Here is a 26,384-nt window from a genome sequence, read left to right on the forward strand (position 1 = left end):
TGCCTTACTCTTGCAAGAATTGCCATCGTTAATGACACTGGCAGGACAATTTGCATTGCCATCCCCAGGCTGGGCCATTCTGAGTAAAAGGACTTCAGATCTCCAGGGCTGCTAATGCAACACTTAATCAGCACAACAATGTATAGAGACAATAAAAACTCCACCTGAAGTTCAGGCTTCAAGAAAGTACATCCAAAATTCACAAAGGAACATGGGCATTGCAATACTGAGCCTAGCTTTCAGATGCCTTGAAAATCACTGGAACCACAAAGCCTATGTTAGGTGTCTAGGCTCCCTATACAATGCATGGGGAGAGAGAGCACCGGAAAATGGGATCCACGAACGTCAGCAAGCTAGGCACGGTAGGAAATGCTGATGAGAAAGGTGTGTCCTAAAGCCCGGTCATCTCAGGTGCCTGTTAAAGTTCAGTGCCTAAATCTGGTCTGCAGGGAAGCACCTATTTCTGCTTGTGATCCACAACCAGGAACCCATCTCTTGGAGTCAGGTGACTTAGGTGCCTAAGACATTTTCACAAGAAACAGTTTAGGTGCCTGTCTCACTCCACACAAAATGGCTGTGGGGAAGAGGGGGTCTCCCTTGTAGTTTTTAGCTCAGTGCTTGAGGTACTCAGTTGAGATATGGGAGACCCTAATTTAAATTCCCCCCTTTGCCTGATGAGAAGGGATTTGAATAGGGGTCTCCCACCTCTCAGGTGAGTACCTTAGCCACTGGACTATGGAATATTCTGATGTAGGTCTCTCTCAATCTCTCATTGAATTCATTCTACTTTAATAAGATAATTAAATATTAATTAGTCCAGAGACAGAAACAGAGTCTTTGTATAGTCAAGTGGCTAGGTCACTCACCTGAGAGGTAAGAGTAGCCCACTCACAGTTGAGCACCCTAACCACTGGCCTAAATGTTATAAAAGGGAGGCTCCCTGCATCCTTGGCTTTATACTGTATGGAACAGATTTTTATGCTCAGATGAAGCCTAGAACTAGAAGCAACTCAGTTTTTCTGCATACCTTTTGAGAGTAGAGCAGCAATGTCCTCAGGTGAGAAAGTAAAAACTGCAATCACTTCAAACTCAATCATATTTACTTTAGATTTTCTACACTGTAGTCATCTCATACAAAAGTCTATAGTCTTCTACTCCAGCAAGTAGGAAAAACTGTTTAGCAGTCATGAAGAGATAAATTAATCCTTTTTGATGATCTGAAATGCAGTTTACACCTCCTGTGTGATGCTCCAGCAAACAGCCATGCAGCTAATTTGTGTCAGGGTAGCCATATCTGTCATTACAGGGCTTAGCAAAGAACAAAGTTCAGGTCAGATTTGTTTTTACATTTTCTGAAATAATTTCCATTAAACTTTCATAATCAGCATATTCCCTCAGGGATGTTATCATTTCATCTAGCAGTTCTTCCCCTAACATAAAACTTTCAATATGATGCACTGTTCTGTTTATCCTGTGGTCAGTTACACGATCCTGTGGAAAGTTGTATGTTCTGATCTTCTCGGATCTTCCTTTGGTCCCAATCTACCACATAAGAAGAATCAGTTTATTATCATGGTATTCTTTTTAAGCATAGAATAATATACTGGTTAAGCATTTGAATATCAGTTGTTTACTTCCTACTGGAAATACACAATATTCATGACAGAGATTTAGTAATAGGACTAACCTACAGACCTGTTCACTATAGCTATGGCTAAGAAAAACAAGTTCCTAGAGTTCTTAGATCATATATATTATATATGTATGAAGAACTGTAGTGTTCTTATAGTTACTACAAACCTATATGAAGTGCTAGAGTAGCCATCACTGGATAAGAAATGTGCTGTATCCTACTGCAAAGCCATAAGTCTTTCCTTTCTAATGGCACATAATTTCTAATTGCGATGGGTTATCAGACATCAGACCTTTACCCTGTCACTGACCCAGGACTGAATATTGTCCATCATGTACCTGAGATATTTTTCAGGTATGTTAATTTAAAAAACAAAGTCAGCAGTTTGAAATCTATTCAGAGATTTAATATGGGTAGTACTATGTCCTGATGGAACTAGATGAGTAGTCAAAAGTGCAGAATGCTTGATCATGCTGCTATTGACATTACATGCATGGTAGATAAGTTTTTTTCAATCCCTGTGTATGACAGCTAGCTCAATGTGTAAGATTACTAGCCAGGGTGAAAAATACCTGTGCCACCAAGCCCTACCCAATCCTTATGCACTGCAATTTAATGGAATAAGACAGCAGTTCTCAAATTGAGTCGGGACCGCATTTTAATGGGGTCGCCAGGGCTGGCTCAGACTCGTTGGGGCCAAAGCCTGAGCCCCACCACCTGGGACTGAAGCCAAAGCCCAAGGGCTTCAGCCCTGGGTGGGTGGCTCAGGTTACAGGCCCCTGCCTGGGGCTTAAGCTTTCCCCCCCCTGCCCGGGACAGTGGGGCTCGGGCTTTGGCCCTGTCACCCGGGGCAGCTGGGCTCAAGCTTCAGTCCCCCCTCCTGGTGTCATGTAATAATTTTTGTTGTCAGAAGGGGGTCGCGGTGCAATGAAGTTGGAGAACCCCTGGAATAAGACATTTGTGCACTGCATTTAACTATAATATATAGCAATTAACTATCTTTTAAATCTAATTTTAAAATGTAACTTGCTATCAGCAGCCCCATATGCACGAGCTATTCATTTGCAAAGTAAATCCTACCTGAACCTTTCTGGCATTGTATCTCTTTCTTGTCTCTTCTTCTAGTTTGATGCTGTATAGTTTAGCACGAAGCATTTGCAAAGCCTTCTCTTTATTTTTGATTTGAGATCTCTCTTGTTGACATTCAGACACTACACCTGATTACAGCAAAAATGTAATCAGATTTAACATTTAATAAGAATAAGTACAAAAATATTGTTGTGATTGCATCTTCAATGGAGATTATTTTTATTTTAAAAGTAAAAACAAGCTACTACCTTCTTTACCACGTTAAGGGAGGCAAAAAAATAAAATCCAAAATCTGTAATAGTTAAGGATGCGATTTAATCATGGAGGTCACGGATTCTGTGATTTTAATAGAGTTCCGTGACTTCTTCAGCTTCAGATTCAGCCCTGTTCCAGCTTAGGCTTCAGTCCCGCTGTAACCATACCCTGATCTTTTCCTTTTTGTACTATGACAATTCTGTGAATTTTGCTTAAATTTACTGTAACAAAATTGTATTCATAGTAAAAGTTTAGCCTGAGATTCAGGTTAGGGTTGAATTGCGCAGGTCCTTTACCACACACACAAGATGTTTAAATTTATAATTGAATATGATACGCTATAGGGAGTCTGTGGAAGAAGAGATGAGTGATGTAATCTGATTCACTGGTGTGGAAGATAATCTTAGCATCTATGTTTTGCATGATCTTGATTAAAGAAATTTTGAAATTAGGGAGGCTAGGGAAGAAGAGGCTGCAGTAATCAATGTGGGAGAATCAGGGTGTGGACAATTATTATTATAGCACCACACAAATGTATGCTAAACTCTTCTGCCATAAAAAGACATGGTCCCCACCCCAAAAGCTTACAGTCTAAGCTGGACAAAGAGCAAGAGGTGTGAGTAATGAATACCGGGAAGAGAAATAAACTGGTGGGAATACAGGGGTTACAAAATAATTTCATATAATTTCTTGGATTTGTTTATATATCTATCTATATCTTGCTGGCTCTGATAAGATTGTGTTTTTAATACTGATTGTTTATAACATAGTTTAAAAACTGTAATTTTTTTTCCTGTAGCCATAAGGGAGTGTGAATGGAGCTGATACGATAGGAATAATGGAAGTGGGAGAAAAGGAACATAAAAGGAGGAGGTGTGATGTAGACAGGCACAAGAGGAAAGAAGAAACAAAATGATATAGGAAAAGGTCAAGAGATGAGGTGTGTCATAGCATGCAGATCAGATAACAGTTCATTAGCTCATATAGCAACCAATGTAATTGGTTGCTGAAGTCCAACATCTTGGAGTGTAAGTCTAACGTTAAGAAAACAGTGATTGTAAAGATGTGCTGCTGCTGTTCTGGTTCCCAAGGGAACTGGGATATTTAATGCTCTGTGGGGACTTGGCTTCCTATGTGGGTGTTCCAATGTTCAGTGGAGGATGAAGGGAGGTTTAAGATCTAAAATGCCCATTGCTAGATGGGACAAGTATTTTAGTAACCAGAACAGAGTAATAGTTGTCCTCTTCTGTAAAATAAGTGGTAATATTCTGGATATGTTGGGAGAAGGAGGAGTAAGAGATGACTGATGTTGCAAGACTGCTGGCAATGGGAGAATAGAGGGAGCTCAAATAAAAGGGGATGCCAAAATAATGAGAGAAGAATGGAACCTTTGAAAGAGATATCTGAGAGGTTGGAGGAGAATCTGGACCCGTCACGGCTATAAGAACCAAGGGAAAACAAGGTGTTGAACACTGGAGTGATCAGCAATACTGAGGCTGCAAAAAGATCAAAGAGGAGAAGATAACAGAGATTCTGGAATTTGGCTCTGATGATATGTTGGAGATGTTGGTGAGAGCAGTTTTGGTGGAGGTGAAGAGTGGAAGCTAAATAAGAAGGGTCCAAAAGGAAGCTGGATGAGGGGAAGTCAAGGCAGCTGTTGTAGATGGCACACTGAAAGAGCTCAGAGGTGAGTAGAAAGAAGATTAAGTGGCATTTAAGGGCATTTGAGAATGAAGATACGAGAGCATACCTGTATGCTATGAGGAAGGAGCCAGAAGACAGATGAAAGTCAATAGCTGAGAATGGGAGACAGGTGGAGGAGTTGCAGTTAACTGCATTAAGGTAGCACCAATGCACTTCAGTTAGGAGCGGGGCCCCACAGCAATAAGTACGGTGTTAAATGGAGAAAGACACTGCCTGCTTCAAAGAGCTAACATCACAATGCTAAGTAGAAAAGGAGATACCCTGTTCTCCAGATGCTGAGGGGGGAAGGGGCGACCCACCAAACACAACTGTTCAGTGGGTCTCAAGCTGGCTCCTGAAGATCTGTCTTCTACTGCCTCTCATCCTTTTTTCAGCTGCTAAATTGCATTAAAAAACTAAAAATATAAATCTTCCATATAAGCAACTGCTGCAGTTGTCTCAAGGACGTTATTGTGAATAAAAAGGGAGATGGTTTAATGAACTGGATTGTAAAAGGAGGTGGTCTGCAAAACTGTGAATGGGGGAAGAAGTGGTCGACAAGACACTTTATATTAATGAGCTATGAAAACATTTGAGAATGGAACTCTAGTGTCTTCAAGGTTTCAGAATAAGCTAGAATTGTGTCAAAAGCAACAGAAATTGATTTGTGTGATAAAATTATCATTGCTAACTAAGAAGAGGTAAAATTCCAAGTATAGAGTACTCCACACTCAAGTACTTCCACTCTCAAGCAAACCATTGTCCTAATAGTCTACCCTGCTTTTAAGCACTACTTCTCTTTATATGTGAAATTTAATAAACATGGAAAGTGATAAACTGTAATCAAGAGGATTGTAGGCTACCTCCCCGAAAACAGACATGTATCCCAACGCACCTCAATCTTCAGTTCCAACACACTAATAATTTAGTACTGGACCTATGAAGCAGAAGCCACCAGGTGTGCCAAGAGGGATAGTGGTTTTGTGCTGTGGAGAAATGTCCACTGAGATCTAAATTTGGATGTAGTTTTATAAAGTTTGCAGAAATGAATGGTTATTTCATTAACCCTTTCCAAAACCCTTATCCCATAAGGATTTTCCAATATTAAAATACATGATTTTTTTGTCTCCCAGTACTGAAAATTGTTCTTACAAAGAGAATGAAGAAGTAGGAGGAGAACATAGGTAGAATTATTTAGCTTTTTGACCTTTCAACCTGATAAGATATCTGCATTTTAGTTATGACAATAGTTTCATATTGTAGATCCTTTATTAGGAGTAACTTGTAGGTACCTGTTGGAATATGAACTATCCGTACAGCACTGTCAGTTGTATTTACATGCTGGCCCCCAGCTCCACTGGCTCTCTTAGTTTCAATTTGTAAATCTTTAGGATTAATTATCAGATTGATCTATGATAGGGAAGAAAAAAAAAACCCATACACATTTTGTTTTTCCTTTCTAGACAAATGACAGTTATTTTTAATATAAACACTTGGATATTTTTTAAACAGTATATTTCAGTAGGAGATCAAAACCATTTCAAGTTGATGAGGAGTGCGATGCAACAACCAAACAGTTTCAGAAAGCACAATACAGTCCTGGTGATCAGACTGCAGTGCAAGCTCCTGTGAGGCAAAGATCAATACAAAGTTTTAATTCTCAGCTAGTTCAGGGTTGTTAGCTCAGCAAACCCCTGATGAGAACAAAATTCTCAGCAAATCATTTTAGGAGGAGGAAAATATGGAATTTAGAGAGAATGCATAGGTAAATGAAATCTCTGAGTTCCACATTTTTTTGTTCCAGTTTTTTTGTCACTGTGTCAGAGATACAAGTCTCCGTTGACATACCTCTGCTGAAGTCCAGCTAGGAAGAGCCAAAATTTGGATGAGGGATTCCTGAGACCTTTCTCTCCCCGCCCCCGACCAATTTGTATTCCCACTTCCCATATACTAAAGCATTCTTCTGGAATTGTAATAGACTTTGGTTCTAAAAGTTGTTTTTGAATGGAACATTTTTCATGCTTAGCAAACACTTAATGTATGTAAAATATAGAAGCTAAAGAGATCTTACTTCATACATAGCTTGTGGCAAATTACTTTGTAAGAGAAAATCCTATTGAACTCACAACAGTTTGTTGGTGGGAAAATTTTGTGAGGCAGGAATGTGAAGAAATCTACAAACACACACACTTGTGTGTGCCCCTGCTATCTAGCCTCTCCGGACATAAATATGATAATTAGACACAACATGACTTGGGGTTTTGGAATAACCCCATAAAAATCAGGGAGAGGTCAAAAGATTGAAAAGGGAAAGATTTTACATGTCTTCAAGATGGCAGGTAATGGGGGTTGTTCATGGGACAAGTAGTTATATTTAAATACATCTTACCTCCATGGGTTGGGGTAATAGTGCGATAGTCATTGTACTGGTGTGAATACGGCCTTGCTTTTCTGTCTTTGGCACTCGTTGAACACGATGCACGCCTCCTTCAAACTTCATATGCTTGTATACTTCAAGACCTGCTATACTGGCAGCTGCATGTCTCAGGCCACCTTAAAGACAAAAAGAAAACTGTCTTACTATAACTATCCTATTATAATTTGAAACATTTTATTTAGATGATACTGACATTTGTTCTTGGGAAAAAGTTAGGAATAATTTATCAATGACTTATGTGTAGTCTGAATCAGGCTTTACTTAATTATAAAGTACCTCCTCACCAGCCAACCTGTGTTCCATTCCTCAACATTCTGCAGCACTCTTGCTTTCTGTATGTTGTCTCATGTATCTTTCAGTGTTGGGGAAAATCAAGATTGCTGATTACACAATGAAGAGGCAGACTTGGCTGAGTGTTCTACTAGGAAATTTCCATAGGAATTATCTTCTAATTTTTAAAAAAACCAAGCAGTTAACAAGGAAAAATGTTTTAACTAATATCTTCAGTCAGGTTTATACCCAATGATGAAAAAAAAAAAAAACGCCCAAGAACAAAAATTCCCTGCAGGTTGTTTGTTAAAGGGAGGCGTGTCAAATTCATTCTGTGGAGGAGGCCAAATGCCATTTTAAATTATGTCTATGGGCCATGATATATATTTACAACTACATATCTCCCTCCATTCATGGAACTCCCACTGATGTCAATAGTAAGTTTACAAAAAGATCATGAGTGGAATATGGTCTCTGTATAGTAACAAACTTACTTATTATTCGTTAGTATCTTGCCATATTCAGCATTACTCAATGGAAAAATTTGGTCAACTTTAGGACCACGACTATTTTTGTTCTTTGTGTCTCTTTCCCATCCACCTTTAGTCCTCTTCCCCTCTTCCCTGTTTTTGTATTTCTCTTCCTTTCTTCTTTCTCTGCATTTCCTTTCCTGCTGAGAGGTAGGAAAAACCCTCAATTCCCAACCACCCCTTTCCAGTCACTAAAATTAACAGCAATGAAATAGTTAAGGCTGACAAAGTGTCAACTGGAATTTGGAGTTAAACCCAATGAGATTAATAGGAATGGGACGGTACATATCACTAAAAGCCATTCCTGCATCAGTATACATGTTAGGTTATCTCTTCAAGGGCTAGATAGAAGCTTTCTAAAATGAAAGCCAAAACAGTGCAGAAATCTGACTATGCAATCTAGGCCACCAAAAATACATTTAGCAGGCCAGATCCACATTGTGGGACTGGTGTTTGACAACTGTAATTAAGGGGTTTGCAAATATTGCTGTTCTCTGCAGACTCTTAATATTCTATTAACATTTTCTCACAAAAAAGAAATAAGTTTTGATTCCATTAAGTCAGTCTGTAGGGAACACCATCCCCTCTGGCCCCCCCGCCCAAATGGTCTGTATGCCAACCTTACCATTTCCCTCCCTGCTTCCTTACAAAGCCATCTGACCTATCGTGGTGATTTCTTTTTAAATTTTACCCATACTTGCCAATAAAACAGGGTTTTATATGAATTTGTAAATGTATCGCTTTGTTACCTCAATGCATAATTAAACAAACTTTATAGCTTAAGTGATTTGTCAGCATGTATCAGTTTATTATGTTAATACTGTATGTTAAATCCACCACTTAATACCAACACTAATAAATACAGCTATCCAAGATACAGTTTGGATATGTCTGTTAAATAAGAATGGCTGCCAAAGAAATCTGAAACTTTAACATACGCTCTCCATGCTAACAATTCTTGTGAAAAGCAACAGAGGGTCCTGTGGCACCTTTAAGACTTCTGTTAGTCTTAAAGGTGCCACAGGACCCTCTGTTGCTTTTTACAGATTCAGACTAACACGGCTACCCCTCTAATTCTTGTGAAATCTTTCAATTGTATAATATGGCCATCATCAGACTGAGTAAAAGATTTATTGCTGTATATTCAAGGATTCTTGCTCAATTACATAGAATTTAGGCTTACTATAATATTAATGCTTAAACACGTTTATTTCTAATTAAAAAGCTAAATAAGTATCACTTCTACATAGCAAGCTGAAGAGGAAGCTGATTGATGATCACAGTAAAAATATTTGAAAGTGCACTATGGTATTAGTTTATTTAGATTATTAAGTTAGTTTCTAGTGGATTTTAGTGATTCAGCTTCTTCTCTATCTTTCCCATGTCTTATCCCAAAAGTTAGTATGTTTCCAAAATAGATGTATGTTAAAGCTATACAGGTCAAACATCTTATTTGTTTACCATTTGGTGAACCTACATTCATGTCTTTTGTGAAACATTTTAGTGAGTTAATCTGCTTTAGTAAACCATTGTATATTTAATTAGAAGCTACCACAGCATGTGGAAATAAAAAAAAAAAATAGAATGGACATTAATTAACTTGATTAAGAAACAAAGTACCACCCACACCTAAGGCATACCCACAGGAATGCCTTATACCATCTGTACTGTGACTTGGAAAGAAAATTTACTGGCAAACTGGGTATGCTTGACCACAACAATCAGTTTACTTGTGATAGAATTAGTCTACCGGATGGATGTCCTTGAATTATAAATCTTGGCATGTTTAAGAATTAGCACTTGGAATTTGCTTAATCCAGTTAACAATAACATCTCTAGAAGGAGATTTTGAAATAATAGAAAACTTGAGCTCATCAGTGTCATTAGCAACTAGCAGTCCAAATTGCTCAGCTGACAATGAGAAAAGAACTGAAGAAGACTGTAGCATAGACCAGTTTTATATATTTGAATATTTCTGCTTTTAAAAAAAATCCTGTTACACAATTTAACTTTACTAGATTGAATAAAAGATACAAATTAATAAATCCGATCTTCATTAAGATGGAGTCACAAGGATTATTTTACGACAGTCAGAAAGTGACCAGTCTAGCTTACGAAGAGGATGGGTTTCACAAAGGAACCAGACCTACATTTTCAGAAGTACAAATGCATGCAACAACTAATTCATGTGTACAAGGTTTGCCCATTAAAATATGGCCCTATAATTCCCAAAGGGTAATATTCATTTCAGTGAAGAGTTCCAGGGAAAGGTCTTGCACACTATTTAAGCCTTTATCATAAGAGTTATATGGTTAAATGGAGATCACGAGGTTTATGTAATGGCTCAACCTTTAAACTTACTGTTCAGGTGAATTTACAATTGAGCACGTGTGATACTGAGCATGTGCATTTTTGGTGCAGATTAGTGAGGTTTTATTGTACATTTTTACTGAAACAAAACTTAAATGGATGAGAAAATATTTGGCAGAAGACAACATTTCAGATAAATTCAAGATATTTCAGCGTAGACACTGAACATAATTTTAATTAAATAGTGCCCCTTTTTGTGCCAAAGCACCTAGAGCACTGAACAAACATTCAGAACAGAATGAATATATTATAAAAACAAGAATATTAAATAGCTATATAAAACTACTGTTTCCAAATCAATAAAAAATATACTTAATATATAAATATACCAGTATGCAGAGATCTTCACCCCAAACATGTAACTTCAATTCATATTGATTTTTCTCAAGCTACGCCAACTACATTGTGTGAAGCTATAGATTTTCATCCTTTCATTCTCACAGTAAAAATTGAGAAAAATCTTGTTTATATATTAAAACAGCTCTACTGATTCTGTTTACTTAAATTTGGAAGTGAAGTGCTTATAGGCAGGCAACAAAACCCTCATGTAAGTACATTGCTTTTTACTATACAACTTTTCGATTCAAGTTATTAGAACATTAATTACTAACCTATTTCACTCGGAAAATATTCCAGTATTTCAAATCTCCAGTTTTTATATGCAGCATATTGTTGATACATATCAAATATCTCTGCAGTGAACAGCATGGCTTCCTGTCCACCAACTCCAGCAGTTACTTCCATGACCAAATCACTGTTGTCTGTTTCTTCTGAAGGAATCAAATGCAATACTATCTGTAAATACAAAAATTACACACCTTTTTACCTGTTTAAGGGCTTGTTTACACTAGCAAGTTTCTGTGCAGTAAAGCAGCTTTTTGTGCTCAAACTGCAGACGTGTACACACTGCCAAACCACTTTGTACGCAGAAACTCCTCAGTTGCAGCGCTGCAAAAAAACCACCTCGACAAGAGTCGTAAGGCTATTTGCACAGAGGCTCCAGCTCTCTACTGCCAGTGTAGACACTTGATTGCTTTCTGCGCTGTAATTGGCCTCCGGAGCTGTCCCATAATGCCTCAAGTAACCGCTCTGCTCATTGTTTTGAACTCGGCTGCCCTGGAGACATGCGCCCCTTCCCTTTCAAAGCACTGTTTCTGACAGCGGTTGTGTGCTGTGCTGATCTGCTCCGGGATACAAAGCAAACCATTAATGTGGAATGCTTGCACTGTTGAACACAGAGGTAGGTAGGGGTGTGTGTGTGTGAGTGTGAGAGAGAGATTGCAGTGCAGAGAACCCAGAGAGGGAGACGGGGGCTGATGTCAGGGTTTCTCCCTGCCTCAGGACTGGCTGCTTCCTGTCTCTGTTTGAACTTACAAGACAGCATGCTGACACACGCTCTGTCCCCCAGAACACATTGTCTCTCTCCCCCCCTCCATACACACACACACTCCCTGTCACATACTCTTCCCCGCCACACCTTCAGTTAAAAAGCAGCTGGCAATGTAGTCGGATACCCCTGGAACAATGGGATTGGGAAACCTGCATTATGTGACGCTGTGCCTGCCCCATCAGGCATTGCAAACCCTTCCCAAAGCACCCTGCGGCCAGTGGGATAGTTACCACAATGCACTACTGTCTTTGCCGTTGCAAGAGCTGCTAATGTGGATGCGCTCCAGCGTCACAAGGAGCACAGTGTGGACACGCAACAGCGGTTTAATTCCAGCGTTTTAATAAAAGTGGTATAACTTGTGGTGCAGAAACTTGCCAGTGTAGACATACCCTAATATTTTCTTCCCCTGACACCTCAATGCATACTTTAAATATTTCACTATGTTCAGATGGTATGAAAATGTCATACAAGCCGTCAATCATTTTATTTTGCAGTCTGTTAAAGTAGCTCCTTGACATTCTCCAGCTAGGTAGTTTTCTTAATGCTCTTTCTCCCCACTCAGTGTTTAAGTTCAACCTACTTTTCTTTGTACCATAATTTTCCCCAGGCAACTCCCATTAATACATGAATATATAATATTTACTAGCATTTATCTGTAGACTTCAAGGAAGGTAAGTATCATTATCCTCATTTTATAGGTAGGAAACTGAGGCATAAGTGAAATAACCTGCCTAAAGTCATACAGCAGGTCAATGGAAGTCCTAGGAATAGAACCCAAATCTCCTGACTTCCAGTCAGTGCCCTTTTTGTTAATACACTACCTCCCTGAAGACTAACTCGAGTCAAGTGTGCATTTGTTGAGAAAAGCCTTTTTTGTGTTTGTCTGTGATGGTGAAAGGCTCTCTTCAAGTTGACCAACAAAACCTTGTACAGATTTCCATTAGCCAGAAGAGGACTCTGCTTTTGGAGACTACAGAAATCACTGACCAATATCTGGAAACGGAAAGTCTTTTTTAAATTGAGATCTTCTTTTAACTCAATACTAGCTTATCAGCTAAGTAGCTCTATGACTGAAAAAGTTCGGAAGTATGTCATGGAGTTGTTGAGGATTTTTGTTTTGTTTTATTTTGTTATTTTTTTTTAAATCAGGAGAGATGTGAATTTGTATTGAATCACAAATTAAAAATGCACTGATATTAAAACCTGAAACTACATCATTAATAGCCATTATAAAACAATTTTACACATTGGACCAAGCTCGCTTTAAACACTTCCCTGTAACGTTTTCCACCCATTACTGCTTGCTGGTACTGAGTAAAGTTTCTCTATATATCTTTGTCCTATCTGTTCTTCCTGTAAATCTATACATTTTTGTATGTTTACAAAAAAATAAACATATAAACCAACTGTCATTTTGGTGCAGGATGAGCATGTGGCAAAATTAATCAATTTTCTTTAACAGATCAGATTTAGAAAAAAGCAATAGCTTTTTACCTTGTTATTGTGCACATTCCAGAGGGAATTATTTTGATGAAACTTACTACTATGCAGATGCCTATACAAACTAACAAGTGTTTAAACTATGTAACCAGTTCCCATGTCTTTTGTAAAAGCAATAGCTTACTCTCACAGTGATCCTATGTGTATTTGCCCTGGCCCTGGGCACATATATATAAGCAGTAAAACTAATTAACTGTTTCTCTTGCAGCCAGAGAACGGAGGACGCCTTATTAGCGTTTATAGTTTGAAACTCTTGAGAAGTGCCCACATAGGGCTCTATAAATACAAATAAATGCCTTTCAGGGATGGTCTAAGGATATTTGGTCCATGGAGGGATGGACTAGATTACCTCTCAAGGTCCCTTCCAGCCCTGTATTTCTGTGATTCTATAATATGTCAACTTTGCAGTTCTTAGAATGAAACACAATCCCATGTTTCTAGCAATCAACTATAAAAAATGAAAAACTAATTTGAATGAAGTTGTATGGTTGTAAATGAGGACAGGATTTGGCTAGTGCTCATTTAACTTTGGATAGTAGACGGATATATGACATTACTTTACAAAGGACTATACCTGGCGCTTCAATTCAGTTATCTCTTCCTGACAGGAAACTATTTCCTCTTCTGCAAGCTTCTGCAAATCTTCATTCTCATCTGCAATATTGGAGTGGGTTAATCCTCAATAGCTATGATTTACACAATCTCATTAATCCTCCCTCCACAATAGCTGTATGACAAACCACACTTCTTACTGAATAAAAACATATTTTGCATGTCATTAAAAGTTGAAGAATATGATATGTGATTACCTTAGACCTTAGTCCATCCCGTGCTTTGCTGCACATTGGGCTACCCCCACATTTGCCATAATATGTGATAGAGATGAATAATTATTTTTAATAGTATTTTCTGGTATTGTCTAGATTAGATATGGGGAGATCCACCCTATTTAATATCTCTCTATTCTCTCCAGAAAGAAATGTGAAAACTAACTAGGAGTTAATCTTAAAATTCTCTATTTACCTAAGGGTTTGGTTGTATCACAACATTCCTACCTCTACCCCACCCCTCAGCACAGATAACATTTCTTGAATAATACAAGCAATTCTTAAAATGCATTAATCCAGCCCAGACAGACTTTTAAACAGCCTGCAGTTACCACTTCTAGCAATGAAGGGGGACTGTTATATTTGTCATGCCCATTCAATCCTTGATTGTTCTTCAAGAATGGTGCCAATGTGGTGGTAGTTTTTGTGAAGCTTACACCAGTACACTAGACACTGAACTAAAAATACTACTTATATTTATCTAGCACACAGGCCAAACCTGTCATTATATTGCAATAACTCTTGGCCACTTCTGACCTTGACTGGATTCTGAATGGTAACCCAGAAGTTAAAGGCCTTATATCCCATTAACAGTCATTTTATAAAAATGTTTTCAAACCATACAGTTCTAAACAATAGTTTCTTTTCAATGTAAAAACAAGCCCTTTTGATGTATAACAGCTAAAAAAAATTACATTTAATGTTGAAAGTTGAAAACTGTTGTGTACCTATCGTTAAAAATTTCACTGGAATAGTGTTTCACTGTAAAATTCCTGACCATGCTTGATTTTAGATACTACCAATATTTGTACACAAGCTTTTTTTAGGACCAGTCGACAGGAGAAAGGCTTTGCTGATACAGCTATATTGGTATAGCTATATCAGCAGAGCCCCGATTGGAGATGCAATTTATATGGGCATAAGGAGATCTTTGCAGGTATAGTTAAATGATCTCCCAAATGACAAGGACTCTTTTGCTGATATAACTATGTCTACACAGGGTTTTGCCAGTATTGCTGGGCTCGTCACAGCTATGCCAGAAAACACTGTTACCTAGTCTTAGGCCCTGTCTACACTGGCAAGTTTCTGCGCAGTAAAACAGCTTTCTGTGCTGTAACTCCCCAGGTGTACATACTGCCAAGCCACTTAGTGCGCAGAAACGGCACAGTTGTAGTGCTTTTAAAAAAAAGCACCCCAATGAGAGGCGTAGAGTTTTCTGCGCCAGGGTTACAGTGCTGCGGTGCCAGTGTTGACACCGTGGTGATTTCAGTGCTGCGATTGGCCTGCGGGAGGTGTCGCACAATGCCTGTTCTCACTTCTCTGGTCATCGGTTTGAACTCTACTGCCCTGCTCTCAGATGACCAACAATCATCCCCACCCCTTAAATTCCTTTGGAAATTTGAAAGTCCACTTCCTGTTTGCCCGGTGATGCGTGCAGTCGTCTCAGTGCAGCTTTCCAGGTGGCCATGCATGCACCAGGCGATCCCCCGCTTGGAGCAATGCCGAGCTGCTGGACCTCATCAGCATTTGGGGAGAGGAGGCTGTTCAGTCCCAGCTGTGCTCCAGCCATAGGAATTATGATACCTACGGACAGATTTCACGATGCATGACAGAAAGGGGCCATGACCAGGACACATTGCAATGTAGGGTCAAAGTGAAGGAGCTGCGGAACGCCTACCACAAGGCGTGGGAGGCAAACCGCCAGTGCTGTGCCCACGAGCTGCTGATTCTACAAAGAGCTGGGCGTGATACTCGGCGGCAATCCCACCTCCATTGCGAAGGCCCCTGTGGATACTTCGTTGGCTCGCGTGCCAGTCGAGAGTGGACCGAGCCATGATGAGGAAATCTTGGACGAGGCTGTGGAGTGGTACCCAGAGGCAGAAGGTGACTCGGAGGCCAGAGATGCATGTAGCCAGGAGCTCTTTTCTATCCCGGAGGAGCCTAGGCAGTCACAGCTATCGGAGACTGGCGAAGCACAAACAGGAGATGAGGCCCCAGGTAAGTGGATCTGATTTTGGGAATTGCTGAAGCGAGCTGTTGGGGGCAGGAGGGTTGCAGAAAGCAGGCTTGTCTCCCACCGCATGCCTAGTCTGAGTGGCGGAACAGCCTGTTGGTTGACTCCCTCACTTCACGGGAATCTCCCTCAGAGATCTCCAGGAAACTCTTGTGGAGATACTGGGCAATCCACTGCCGCAGGTTCCTCGGCAGAGCTGCTTTGTTTCTTGCCCCATTAACAGTAACTTTCCCGCGCCATTGTGCCGTCACGGGGAGGCGGAGGGTGTGGGGGGATTGCTGCACACAGACGAGCTGCATAGGGGCCAGGCGGAAGCTGCAGGCTTGGAGAAGACCCTCCCTTGATTCCCTGTTCACCCTCAGCAGCGAGATACCTTCCATAATGATCACATCCTGTGGAAAGTGTGGGGACAGGAATGATTATCAGGCCTCCCCCATAGTGTTGGCTCTCCCCCAGAGCCACATGCCCAATGTACAGCAGGGTCTGGAAAGAGTGATTTACCCTGCCCCTGCGTCTACTCATCATTTTGGGGGTCTTGTGGCTCATGTGTGCTTGCCTGGGGTCAGCCAGATAGTGTGAGAGTACTGGCTGTGTTTTAAAGCACTGAATCAGTGTTCAGAGTAGCAGCCGTGTTAGCCTGTATCCGCAAAAAGAACAGGAGTACTTGTGGCACCTTAGAGACTAACAAATTTATAGAGCATAAGCTTTTGTGGGCTACAGCCCACTTCTTCGGATGCATATAGAGTGGAACATATATTGAGGAGATATATATACACACATACAGAGAGCATGAACAGGTGGGAGTTGTCTTACCAACTCTGAGAGGCCAATTAAGTAAGAGAAAAAAACTTTTGAAGTGATAATCAAGATAGCTCAGTACAGACAGTTTGATAAGAAGTGTGAGAATACTTACAAGGGGAGATAGATTCAATGTTTGTAATGGCTCAGCCATTCCCAGTCCTTATTCAATCCTGAGTTGATTGTATCTAGTTTGCATATCAATTCCAGCTCAGCAGTCTCTCTTTGGAGTCTGGTTTTGAAGTTTTTCTGTTGTAAGATAGCCACCCGCAGGTCTGTCATTGAATGGCCAGACAGGTTAAAGTGTTCTCCCACTGGTTTTTGAGTATTATGATTCCTGATGTCAGATTTGTGTCCATTAATTCTTTTGCGTAGAGACTGTCCGGTTTGGCCAATGTACATGGCAGAGGGGCATTGCTGGCACATGATGGCATATATCACGTTGGTAGATGTGCAGGTGAACGAGCCCCTGATGGTATGGCTGATGTGATTAGGTCCTATGATGATGTCACTTGAATAGATATGTGGACAGAGTTGGCATCGGGCTTTGTTACAAGGATAGGTTCCTGGGTCAGTGTTTTTGTTCAGTGATGTGTGGTTGCTGGTGAGTATTTGCTTTAGGTTGGGGGGTTGTCTGTAAGCGAGGACAGGTCTGTCTCCCAAGATCTGTGAGAGTAAAGGATCATCTTTCAGGATAGGTTGTAGATCTCTGATGATGCGCTGGAGAGGTTTTAGTTGGGGGCTGAAGGTGACAGCTAGTGGTGTTCTGTTATTTTCTTTGTTGGGCCTGTCTTGTAGGAGGTGACTTCTGGGTACTCGTCTGGCTCTGTCAATCTGTTTTTTCACTTCAGCAGGTGGGTATTGTAGTTTTAAGAATGCTTGATAGAGATCTTGTAGGTGCTTGTCTCTATCTGAGAGATTGGAGCAAATGCGGTTATATCTTAGAGCTTGGCTGTAGACAATGGATCGAGTGGTGTGTCCTGGATGGAAGCTGGAGGCATGTAGGTAAGTGTAGCGGTCAGTAGGTTTCCGGTATAGGGTGGTATTTATGTGACCATTGCTTATTAGCACAGTAGTGTCCAGGAAATGGACCGCTTGTGTGGATTGATCTAGGCTGAGGTTGATGGTTGGATGGAAATTATTGAAATCATGGTGGAATTCCTCAAGGGCTTCTTTTCCATGGGTCCAGATGATGAAGATGTCATCAATGTAGCGCAAGTAGAGTAGGGGCAAACAATACTGCTTCTGTAAAATGTTGCGTTTAAACTTCACAGAGATGACCTTGGGAGCCCAGCCTCCCTCTTTGTTATCGGCGGTTGAACGGCTGCGTAGAATTAAAAGTGGCCAAGAAGAACTAAGGAGGACTTTCTGCATGAGGTTATGATGCACTCCGCCACCGAGAAACAGGAATTGAAGGAGTGGCGGGACAGTGAGAAGAGGGACCGAAAGGAGAACGTGGCACACCAGAAAGAAGCCACGGACCGGCTCTTAAACGTTATGGAGTGCCAAGCAGACACACTCCAGGCAATACTAGCTCTTCAAACCGAGCAGCTCCGTGCCCGCCCTCCCCTGCAGCTGCTGTCGCAAAACTTTTTCCCATGTGCCCCCCCCAGACACCACCAACACACTTTTATCAACCTCCTGGCTCCAGTCTGTACTGCAGCATTCCACTCCTCCCTCCTCACACTCCAGCACTGCGGACTCCCACTACACTCAACACCCATCCCTCTGCAGTTTGGCCCTGCTGAAGTACAGCATCTGCTTCATTGTACTCCAAAGGAGAAGTTTGGATATGATCCCAGGACATACACAAATCTTTAGCCATCCCGGGACCCCTCCTCCTCCTGGGACCTTCCCTTCCCCTATCCCCCCTCACTGCTGATGTATTTTTTTGTTTGACTCTCTCCTCCGGTTGTTGTCTTTTAATAAAATAATTGTGTTTGTTTGAAAGCAATCTTCATTCTATTAAGTGAAAGTAAAAAGAGCACTGCAAAGCAACATACAACTATGTTAAACCCCCTTATTGCATCATGTGCACCAATCACCTCCTAGCATTACAAGCACTGCAACCCCGTGCATAGCAACAAATATTAGTGGCTTTCAGCTTCAAATTGCTGCCTCAAGGCATCCCTGATCCTTATGGCCCCACGCTGTGCCCCTCTAATAACCCTGGTCTCTGGCTGTTCAAACTCAGCCTCCAGGCGCTGAGCCTCTGGGGTCCAGCCCTGAGTGAAGCTTTCACCCTTCCCTTCACAAATATTATGGAGCGTACACCATGCGGCTATTAGCATAGGAATATTGTCATTGGCCAGGTCCAGCTTCCCACAGAGGCAGCACTAGTGGGCTTTTAGGGCTAGTCTACACTGGCAATGTTAAAGTGCTGCCACAGCAGCGCTTTAATGTGGCTGGTGTAGTCACAGCAGAGCGCTGGGAGAGAGCTCTCCCAGCATTCTAAAAAACCCATCTCCACGAGGGGCGTAGCTACCGGCGCTGGCTGGTGCACGGTCTACACTGGCGCTTTACGGCGCTGAAACTTGCTGAGCTCGGGGGGGGGGGGGGGGTGATTTTTCACACCCCTGAGCGAGAAAGTTGCAGCGCTGTAAAGTGCCAGTGTAGATAAGCCCTTAAATGGCCAAAAGCACACTCAACAGTCATTCTGCACTTGCTCAGCCTGTTGTTGAACCGCTCCTTGCTGCTGTCAAGTTGCCCCGTTTATGGCTTCATAAGCCACGGCATTAAGGAGTAGGTAGGGTCTCCCAGGATCACAATGGGCATTTCAACTTCCCCTACGGTGATCTTCTGGTTCGGGAAGAAAGTCCCTGCTTGCAGCTTCTTGAACAGGCGAGTGTTCCGAAAGATGCGTGCACCTTTCAGGACCAGCCTGTGTTAATGTCTGTGAAACGTCCATGGTGATCCACAAGAGCCTGGAGAACCATTGAGAAATACCCCTTGTGATTAATGTACTTGGTGGCTAGGTGGTTTGGTGCCAGAATTGGAATATGCGTGCCATCTATCGCCCCTCCGCAGTTAGGGAAGCCCATTTGTGCAAAGCCATCCACAATGTCACACATGTTGTCCAGAGTCACGGTCTTTCGGAGTAGGATGCGATTAATGGCCCTGCACACTTCCATCAACACGAGTCCAACGGTCGACTTTCCCACTCCGAACTGGTTAGTGATTGATCGGTAACAGTCTGGAGTAGCCAACTTCCACAGTGCAATCGCCACACGCTTCTCCAACGACAGGGCAGTTCTCATTCTCGTGTCCTTGTGCCACAGGGCTGGGGCAAGCTCATCACACAGTCCCATGAATGTGGCTTTCCTCATCCAAAAGTTCTGCAGCCACTGCTCGTCATCCCAGACGTGCATGACAATGTGATCCCACCACTTGGTGCTTGTTTCCCAAGCCCAAAAGCGGCGTTCAACTGTGGTCAGCACCTCTGTGAATGCCACAAGCAATCTCATGTTGTACCTTCTACGCGTGGCGAGAACAATGTCGCACTCCTTTTGCCTTTGTAGTTTAAGAAATAACTCCATTGCCACTTGTGACTTGTTAGTCAGAGCGAGCAGCATACTGGTCAACAGCTCAGGATCCATTCCTGCAGCCTGAAGAGGCAGGGTGCACAGTACACAAACCGTTGAAAGATGGCACCAAAGGCAGATGGAAGCTAAGGGATTTCTGGGATGCGAAGCAATGCATCACAGGTCATTGGGACAGTACCCAGGATGCCCCACGATCCCCTCCGCCTTCCCACAAGTCTTTGCAGCAGAAGGGAAAGAGGTGCTCTGTGGGATAGCTGCCCAGAGTGCACTTTGCCAGTGTAGACATGCCCTTAGGCTACCAAATACAGTTTCACATACAACAAAACACCACACCCAAAACAATCTCTTAAGAGAACATTCTGACCCCACTGAAAGGAGAAGGCTCTTTGTGTACAGTCTACTCAGAAAATGAAGGTGTGACTGGAGTGGGCATATCCACACTAGCTTTAATCCAGCTAGCATAGATAACAATAGTAGTGAAGACATGGCAGCAAGGACTTCAGGGCAGGTGAGCTCAAGTATGTACACAGGGTCCTTGGTGGGCTTGTACTCAGGTGACTAGCCTGCACTGAAGTCCATGCCACCACATCTTCATTACTGTTGTTATCCATGCTAGGTAGATTAGTGTGGGTATGCCTACCTGGGCTACAATTACACCTGTGTAGATATACCCTCAAGTGTCTGCTGCTTGAACACAGTGCGGGATAAGGAAACAGTATCAGCATGGATTAAGCAGGTGTGCGTTACACACACACACACACACACACACACACACACACACACACACACACACACCCCTCCCTTCCCTCCCCAGTTCAGTTAGTAGATACAGAGCATCTCTTTCAATGAGTCTGCTCTCTACACTGCATTGCTTCGGCTGCACTGCTACTCTTTGCTGAGAGCCTTTCACTCCCCTGCTACTTCTGTTGGCTTCCAAGTTTAAGTCTGAATTAAACTTTTGACACAACAAGCCTAGAGTAACATAGAAAAGATGCTCTGTTACATTGCCAGCCTCAGGAAAATAAAAATATCCTCCGAGGGAACACTGGTAAAGAGTGCAAAAAGTGGTATTTGCCAGATGTGCTAATGCAGGTTAGAAGCATAAATTGTCATGCACACTCAAAAGACCAAATGATGCTCTAAACAAGGATGGATGGACTCAGAACTGATTTGCAATAAATGCTTTTTTTATTGTGATTAAGAAAGTAGCTGTATCTTTTATCTTCCTCTGTCTAGAAGGGAAATGCTGGGCACTGTCCAGTTACTGGTGCTTCATTATTTCCCACACATGTCCAATTCTAAATTGACCTGCAAGTATGTTTAAAAGGATGGATCATTAAATAAAGCTGGTGATCTGCATTTATAGAAAGGCTCTCAACACCACGTAAGCCTCATGTTAAAGGCTTAAGTAGTGTGTAAAACCTTGAACTGGCACTCTTCACTAAACTGAATATTACCCATTACATGTAGCGTAGTAGCCATGTTAGTCCCAGGATATTAGAGAGACAAAGTGGGTAATGTAATATCTATTACCCCTTGTGAATTATAGGGCCATATCTTAATAGGCAAAAAAAGTTTTGAATTACGATAGCTTAGTCAAGTTATCTTAGCACAACCAAAAGCCCCGTTAGGCCTTACTGTCACTAGGAAAGAAGGTATGCTTTTAACAAATTAATTTAACATGTGTTAAAACCCTAGTGCAGTCAACGTTATTTTTAGTTTTAACATGTTAGTTGGTCAAGTAAACTGTAGGCTCCCCACTATGGTTTACCTCAATCAGCTAATGTGTTAAAGTACAACTGCTTGTCTACACTAGGATTTTAACGTTAAAATACACATTTTTCCTAGTGACAATGAGGTCTAAGGCTATATCTTCACTGCCAAAAAAGGTGGGTACCTTTTTGCAGTGAAATAACTAATGCAACCGAAACAATCTAAGAACAATAACAACAACAACAAAACAATCTAGGGGCCTGAGCTACACTAAAACTTATTTCTACATAGTTACAGAGCTCAGGGCTGTGAGAAATCCACACACCTGAGCACTGTAGTTATGCTAACCTAATCCCCAGTCTAGACACAGCTAGGCTGATGGAAGAATACTTGTGTGGATCTAGCTATTGTTGCTTGGGAAGGAAGTGTTTCTGCAGCAACCGAAAAACCTACTCCATCACTGTAGGCTGCATCTACACACTATGAGGTTATGCTGGCATAGCTATTCCGCCAAAACTATGCCACTATCATCCCCGTAGCATAGACATAGCCTATAATTAAAAAGTCAAATGATTGCCAGGTGGAGGTGGCTGAATTATTTCTATTTAAATCTTTTCATTTGTAATTGTTCAATGAAGAGCCTATACAAGCAAATTTTAGCCCATCATCTATTTGAAAACTACAAGGAGTCTGGTGGCACCTTAAAGACTAACAGATTTATTTGGGCATAAGCTTTCGTGGGTAAAAACCTCACTTCTTCGGATGCATAGAGTGAAAGTTACAGATGCAGGCATTATATACTGACACATGGAGAGGAGGGAGTTACTTCCCAAGTGGAGAACCAGTGTTGACAGGGCCAATTCAATCAGGGTGGATGTAGTCCACTCCCAATAATAGATGAGGAGGTGTCAATTCCAGGAGAGGAAAAGCTGCTTCTGTAATGAGCCAGCCACTCCCAGTCCTTATTCAAGCCCAGATTAATGGTGTTAAATTTGCAAATGAATTTTAGTTCTGCTGTTTCTCTTTGAAGTCTGTTTCTGAAGTTTTTTTGTTCAATGATAGTGACTTTTAAATCTGTAATAGAATGACCAGGGAGATTGAAGTGTTCACTTACTGGCTTGTGTATGTTACCATTCCTGATGTCTGATTTGTGTCCATTTATTCTTTTGCGGAGGGACTGTCCGGTTTGGCCAATGTACATGGCAGAGTGGCATTGCTGGCACATGATGGCATATATAACATTAGTGGATGTGCAGGTGAATGAGCCCTTGATGGTGTGGCTGATGTGGTTGGGTCCTCTGATGGTGTCGCCAGAGTACATATAGGGACAGAGTAGGCAATGAGGTTTGCTACAGGGATTGGTTCCTGGGTTGGTGTTTCTGTGGTGTGTATTTGCTGGTGAGTATTTGCTTCAGGTTGGGGGGTTGTCTGTAAGCGAGGACTGGCCTGCCTCCCAAGGTCTGTGAGAGTGAGGGATCATTTTCCAGGATAGGTTGTAGATCGTGGATAATGCGCTGGAGAGGTTTTAGCTGGGGGCTGTATGTGATGGCCAGTGGTGTTCTGTTATTGTCCTTGTGGGGCCTGTCCTGTAGTAGGTGATTTCTGGTACCCGTCTTGCTCTGTCAATCTGTTTCCTCACTTCCCCAGGTGGGTATTGTAGTTTTACGAATGCTTGATAAAGATCTTGTAGGTGTTTGTCTCTGTCTGAGGGGTTGGAGCAAATTCGGTTGTATCTTAGGGCTTGGCTGTAGACAATGGATCGTGTGATGTGTCTTGGATGGAAGCTGGAGGCATGTAGGTACGTATAGCGGTCAGTAGGTTTCCGGTATAGGGTGGTGTTTATGTGACCATCACTTATTTGCACTGTAGTGTCCAGGAAGTGGATCTCTTGTGTGGACTGGTCCATGAGTGGCTGGCTCATTACAGAAGCAGCTTTTCCTCTCCTGGAATTGACACCTCCTCATCTATTGACATCTCTACATCCACCCTGATTGAATTGGCCCTGTCAACACTGGTTCTCCACTTGGGAAGTAACTCCCTGCTCTCCATGTGTCAGTATATAATGCCTGCATCTGTAACTTTCACTCTATGCATCCGAAGAAGTGAGGTTTTTACCCACGAAAGCTTATGCCCAAATAAATCTGTTAGTCTTTAAGGTGCCACCAGACTCCTTGTTGTTTTTGTAGATACAGACTAACACGGCTACCCCCTGATATTTGAAAACTGACAGTTATGATCTTTTATAGTCTGGGGAAAATATACCATGTTAGAAAATATTAATTTTGGGCCTGCACACACTAGGGATAAGGTAAGTGTTTTTAGACTGCATTGGCTAGCACATTTTAACACAATACTGCCAACATGCAAACATTAAAAAATCATGAGTCAGGCCCCTCAAAAACATTAGTTTTTCTAAAAGTAATTTTAGTATTTGCTTTTTTGTTATGGCGCCTTTAGGGTTCACATTTGCAATTTTTTCTCTGCATCTCTGAAGGCTGGAAACTTTTTTCAAAAATGAAAGCTGTGATTCTCACTTGAATAAAAACAATGGCAGGAACTATGGCCCAGATCCCCAAGGGGATTTAAATCCTAGACAGGACCGTCAGGAACACAAGCCCAGTGAACACTCACTGATACTGGAGACATTATTTCAGATTAAGGTAAAGTGTGAATTTAAAGCGGAACAGCTATTGCTGATTAACTCCTTGTGTGCACGCTCTTATTCTGCAACAGAAGTGCCTTAATCTGATTTGGATTAAGCTAAAATGCAATACGACACTCTTCATTCCGGAGTTAATCAGGAATTAACTCCCCGTGTAGACAAACCCCGGAGTTAGCAGCCACAGGCGCGCGCACACAGCAAGCTCAGTCACAGCACCTGGAGTTTGCGTGTCCGCGCGGGGGGTATCCAGCAGAGCAGGTGGGCGGGGCCAGAACCAGGGGGCGGGGCCATGCGCGCTCGGCCGTTAGTGGGGGTGGGGGTCTCTCACCTGCTCGTGCCAGCTCTTGCGTGTCCCGCAACTCCTGCTCCTTTGCCCACAGCCGCTGTATCCGCGCTCCCAGCTCGGGGCCGGCTCGACCCCTCGCCTGCTCCTCTAGGAAGCGGCGCAGCGCGGGCGCGGCGAACAGCGTCTCCAGGCCGGGCCAGGAGCTCAGCGGGCGCCGCGGCTGCTGCGCGGCACGTCCCCCGCACAGCCCGGCCCCGGGGGCGGCCCCGCGGCAGCTCCTGGCGGGGGGCGGGGCCTCGCGCAGCCCTTGCGCCGCGCGGAGAGTCCGCGCGAGCAGCCGCATGTCCCAGGCGAGGGACCCTTTGCGGAAAAGAGCGAAGAGACTCGGATCGGTCTCCAGCCGCGGCCGGAAACGCTCGGGTGGCAGCCCTTGAATACCGGAAATTGCCGAAGGCGCTCGGCTCCCCACAAGCTTCGGAAATAGCCGACGAGGTTCGGATTAGTTGTAGCAGGGATCGGATTGGACGGCCAGGAGAAGGGGGCGGGGCGGGGCGGAGATGGACCCAGGCGACACTGATGTGGGGGTGTCTGAGCCAGCGGCTCCTCCCTCGCTCCAGTACGCGGCAGCCGGAGCCTTCGCCATAGGCTGGGAAACGCCCGGGGAAGGTCCGAGACAGGCACCCGTGATCATCACCCGGCATCCCCACAGCCCCTGCCCCCCCTCCAAGCTAAATATCCCTACAGCCCCTGTATATTCCTACAGCCCCTGCTCTCCTAGCTATACATCTCTACAGCCCCTGCTCTCCTCCTAGCTAAACATCCCTACAGCCCCTGCTCTCCTAGCTCTACAGCCCCTGCCCCCCTCCTAGCTATACATCCCCACAGCCCCTGCCCCCATCCTAGCTAAATATTCCTACAGCCCCTGCTCTCCTAGCTATACAGCCCTACAACCCCTATATATTCCTACAGTCCCTGCTCTCCTCCTAGCAATACATCTCTACAGCCCCTGCTCTCCTCCTAGCTATACGTCCCAACAGCCCCTATACATCCCTACAGCCCCTGTGCAGTTCCTAGCTAAACATCCCTACAGCCCCTGAACCCCTCCTAGCTATACATCCCTACAGCCCCAGTACATCCCTATAGCCCCTTTACCCCTCCCTCTTAACATCCCTCCCTCCTATACTTTGTCACAGCCTCTATTCCCCACCTCTCTATAGATTGATACAGCCCTCCTATCTATACATTGCTAAAGCCCCTGTACACTTCCCTCCCCTACATCCTTGCAGCCCCTCTTCACCTCCCTCTCCTACATCTCTACAGCCCCTCCAGTTTCTCCACAAACCATATTTGGTGCAGTAGTAGTGCAAGCTTCCATCCACTGCCCA

The 26,384-nt window shown here is 42.8% G+C and overlaps 1 protein-coding gene across 1 annotated transcript; it reads right to left on the bottom strand.

Annotated features, from left to right (window-relative positions):
- Positions 1 to 1,326: 1,326 nt before the first annotated feature.
- MTRF1L (mitochondrial translation release factor 1 like) lies at positions 1,327 to 25,342 on the bottom strand. Its single transcript, XM_065401788.1, has 7 exons — positions 25,042 to 25,342; positions 13,732 to 13,811; positions 10,879 to 11,062; positions 7,050 to 7,213; positions 5,953 to 6,070; positions 2,714 to 2,850; positions 1,327 to 1,542 (listed from the first exon to the last, which is right to left on the bottom strand). Exons 1-7 carry the CDS (start codon positions 25,340 to 25,342, stop codon positions 1,327 to 1,329), a joined length of 1,200 nt encoding a protein of 399 aa, XP_065257860.1.
- Between the last annotated feature and the right edge of the window lie 1,042 nt (positions 25,343 to 26,384).

The sequence above is a fragment of the Emys orbicularis genome, chromosome 3, assembly GCF_028017835.1.
Source record: "Emys orbicularis isolate rEmyOrb1 chromosome 3, rEmyOrb1.hap1, whole genome shotgun sequence".
Classification (NCBI taxonomy): Eukaryota; Metazoa; Chordata; order Testudines; family Emydidae; genus Emys; species Emys orbicularis.

Coding starts and splice junctions, on each gene's coding strand:
- MTRF1L (XM_065401788.1), bottom strand. CDS start 25,342: ATGCGGCTGCTCGCGCGGACTCTCCGCGCGGCGCAAGGGCTGCGCGAG. Junction 7,214..10,878: donor ATATTTTCCGAGTGAAATAG/GTTAGTAATTAA, acceptor TTTGTCTTTAAG/GTGGCCTGAGACATGCAGCT. Junction 2,851..5,952: donor GATAGTTCATATTCCAACAG/GTACCTACAAGT, acceptor TGCTGTAATCAG/GTGTAGTGTCTGAATGTCAA.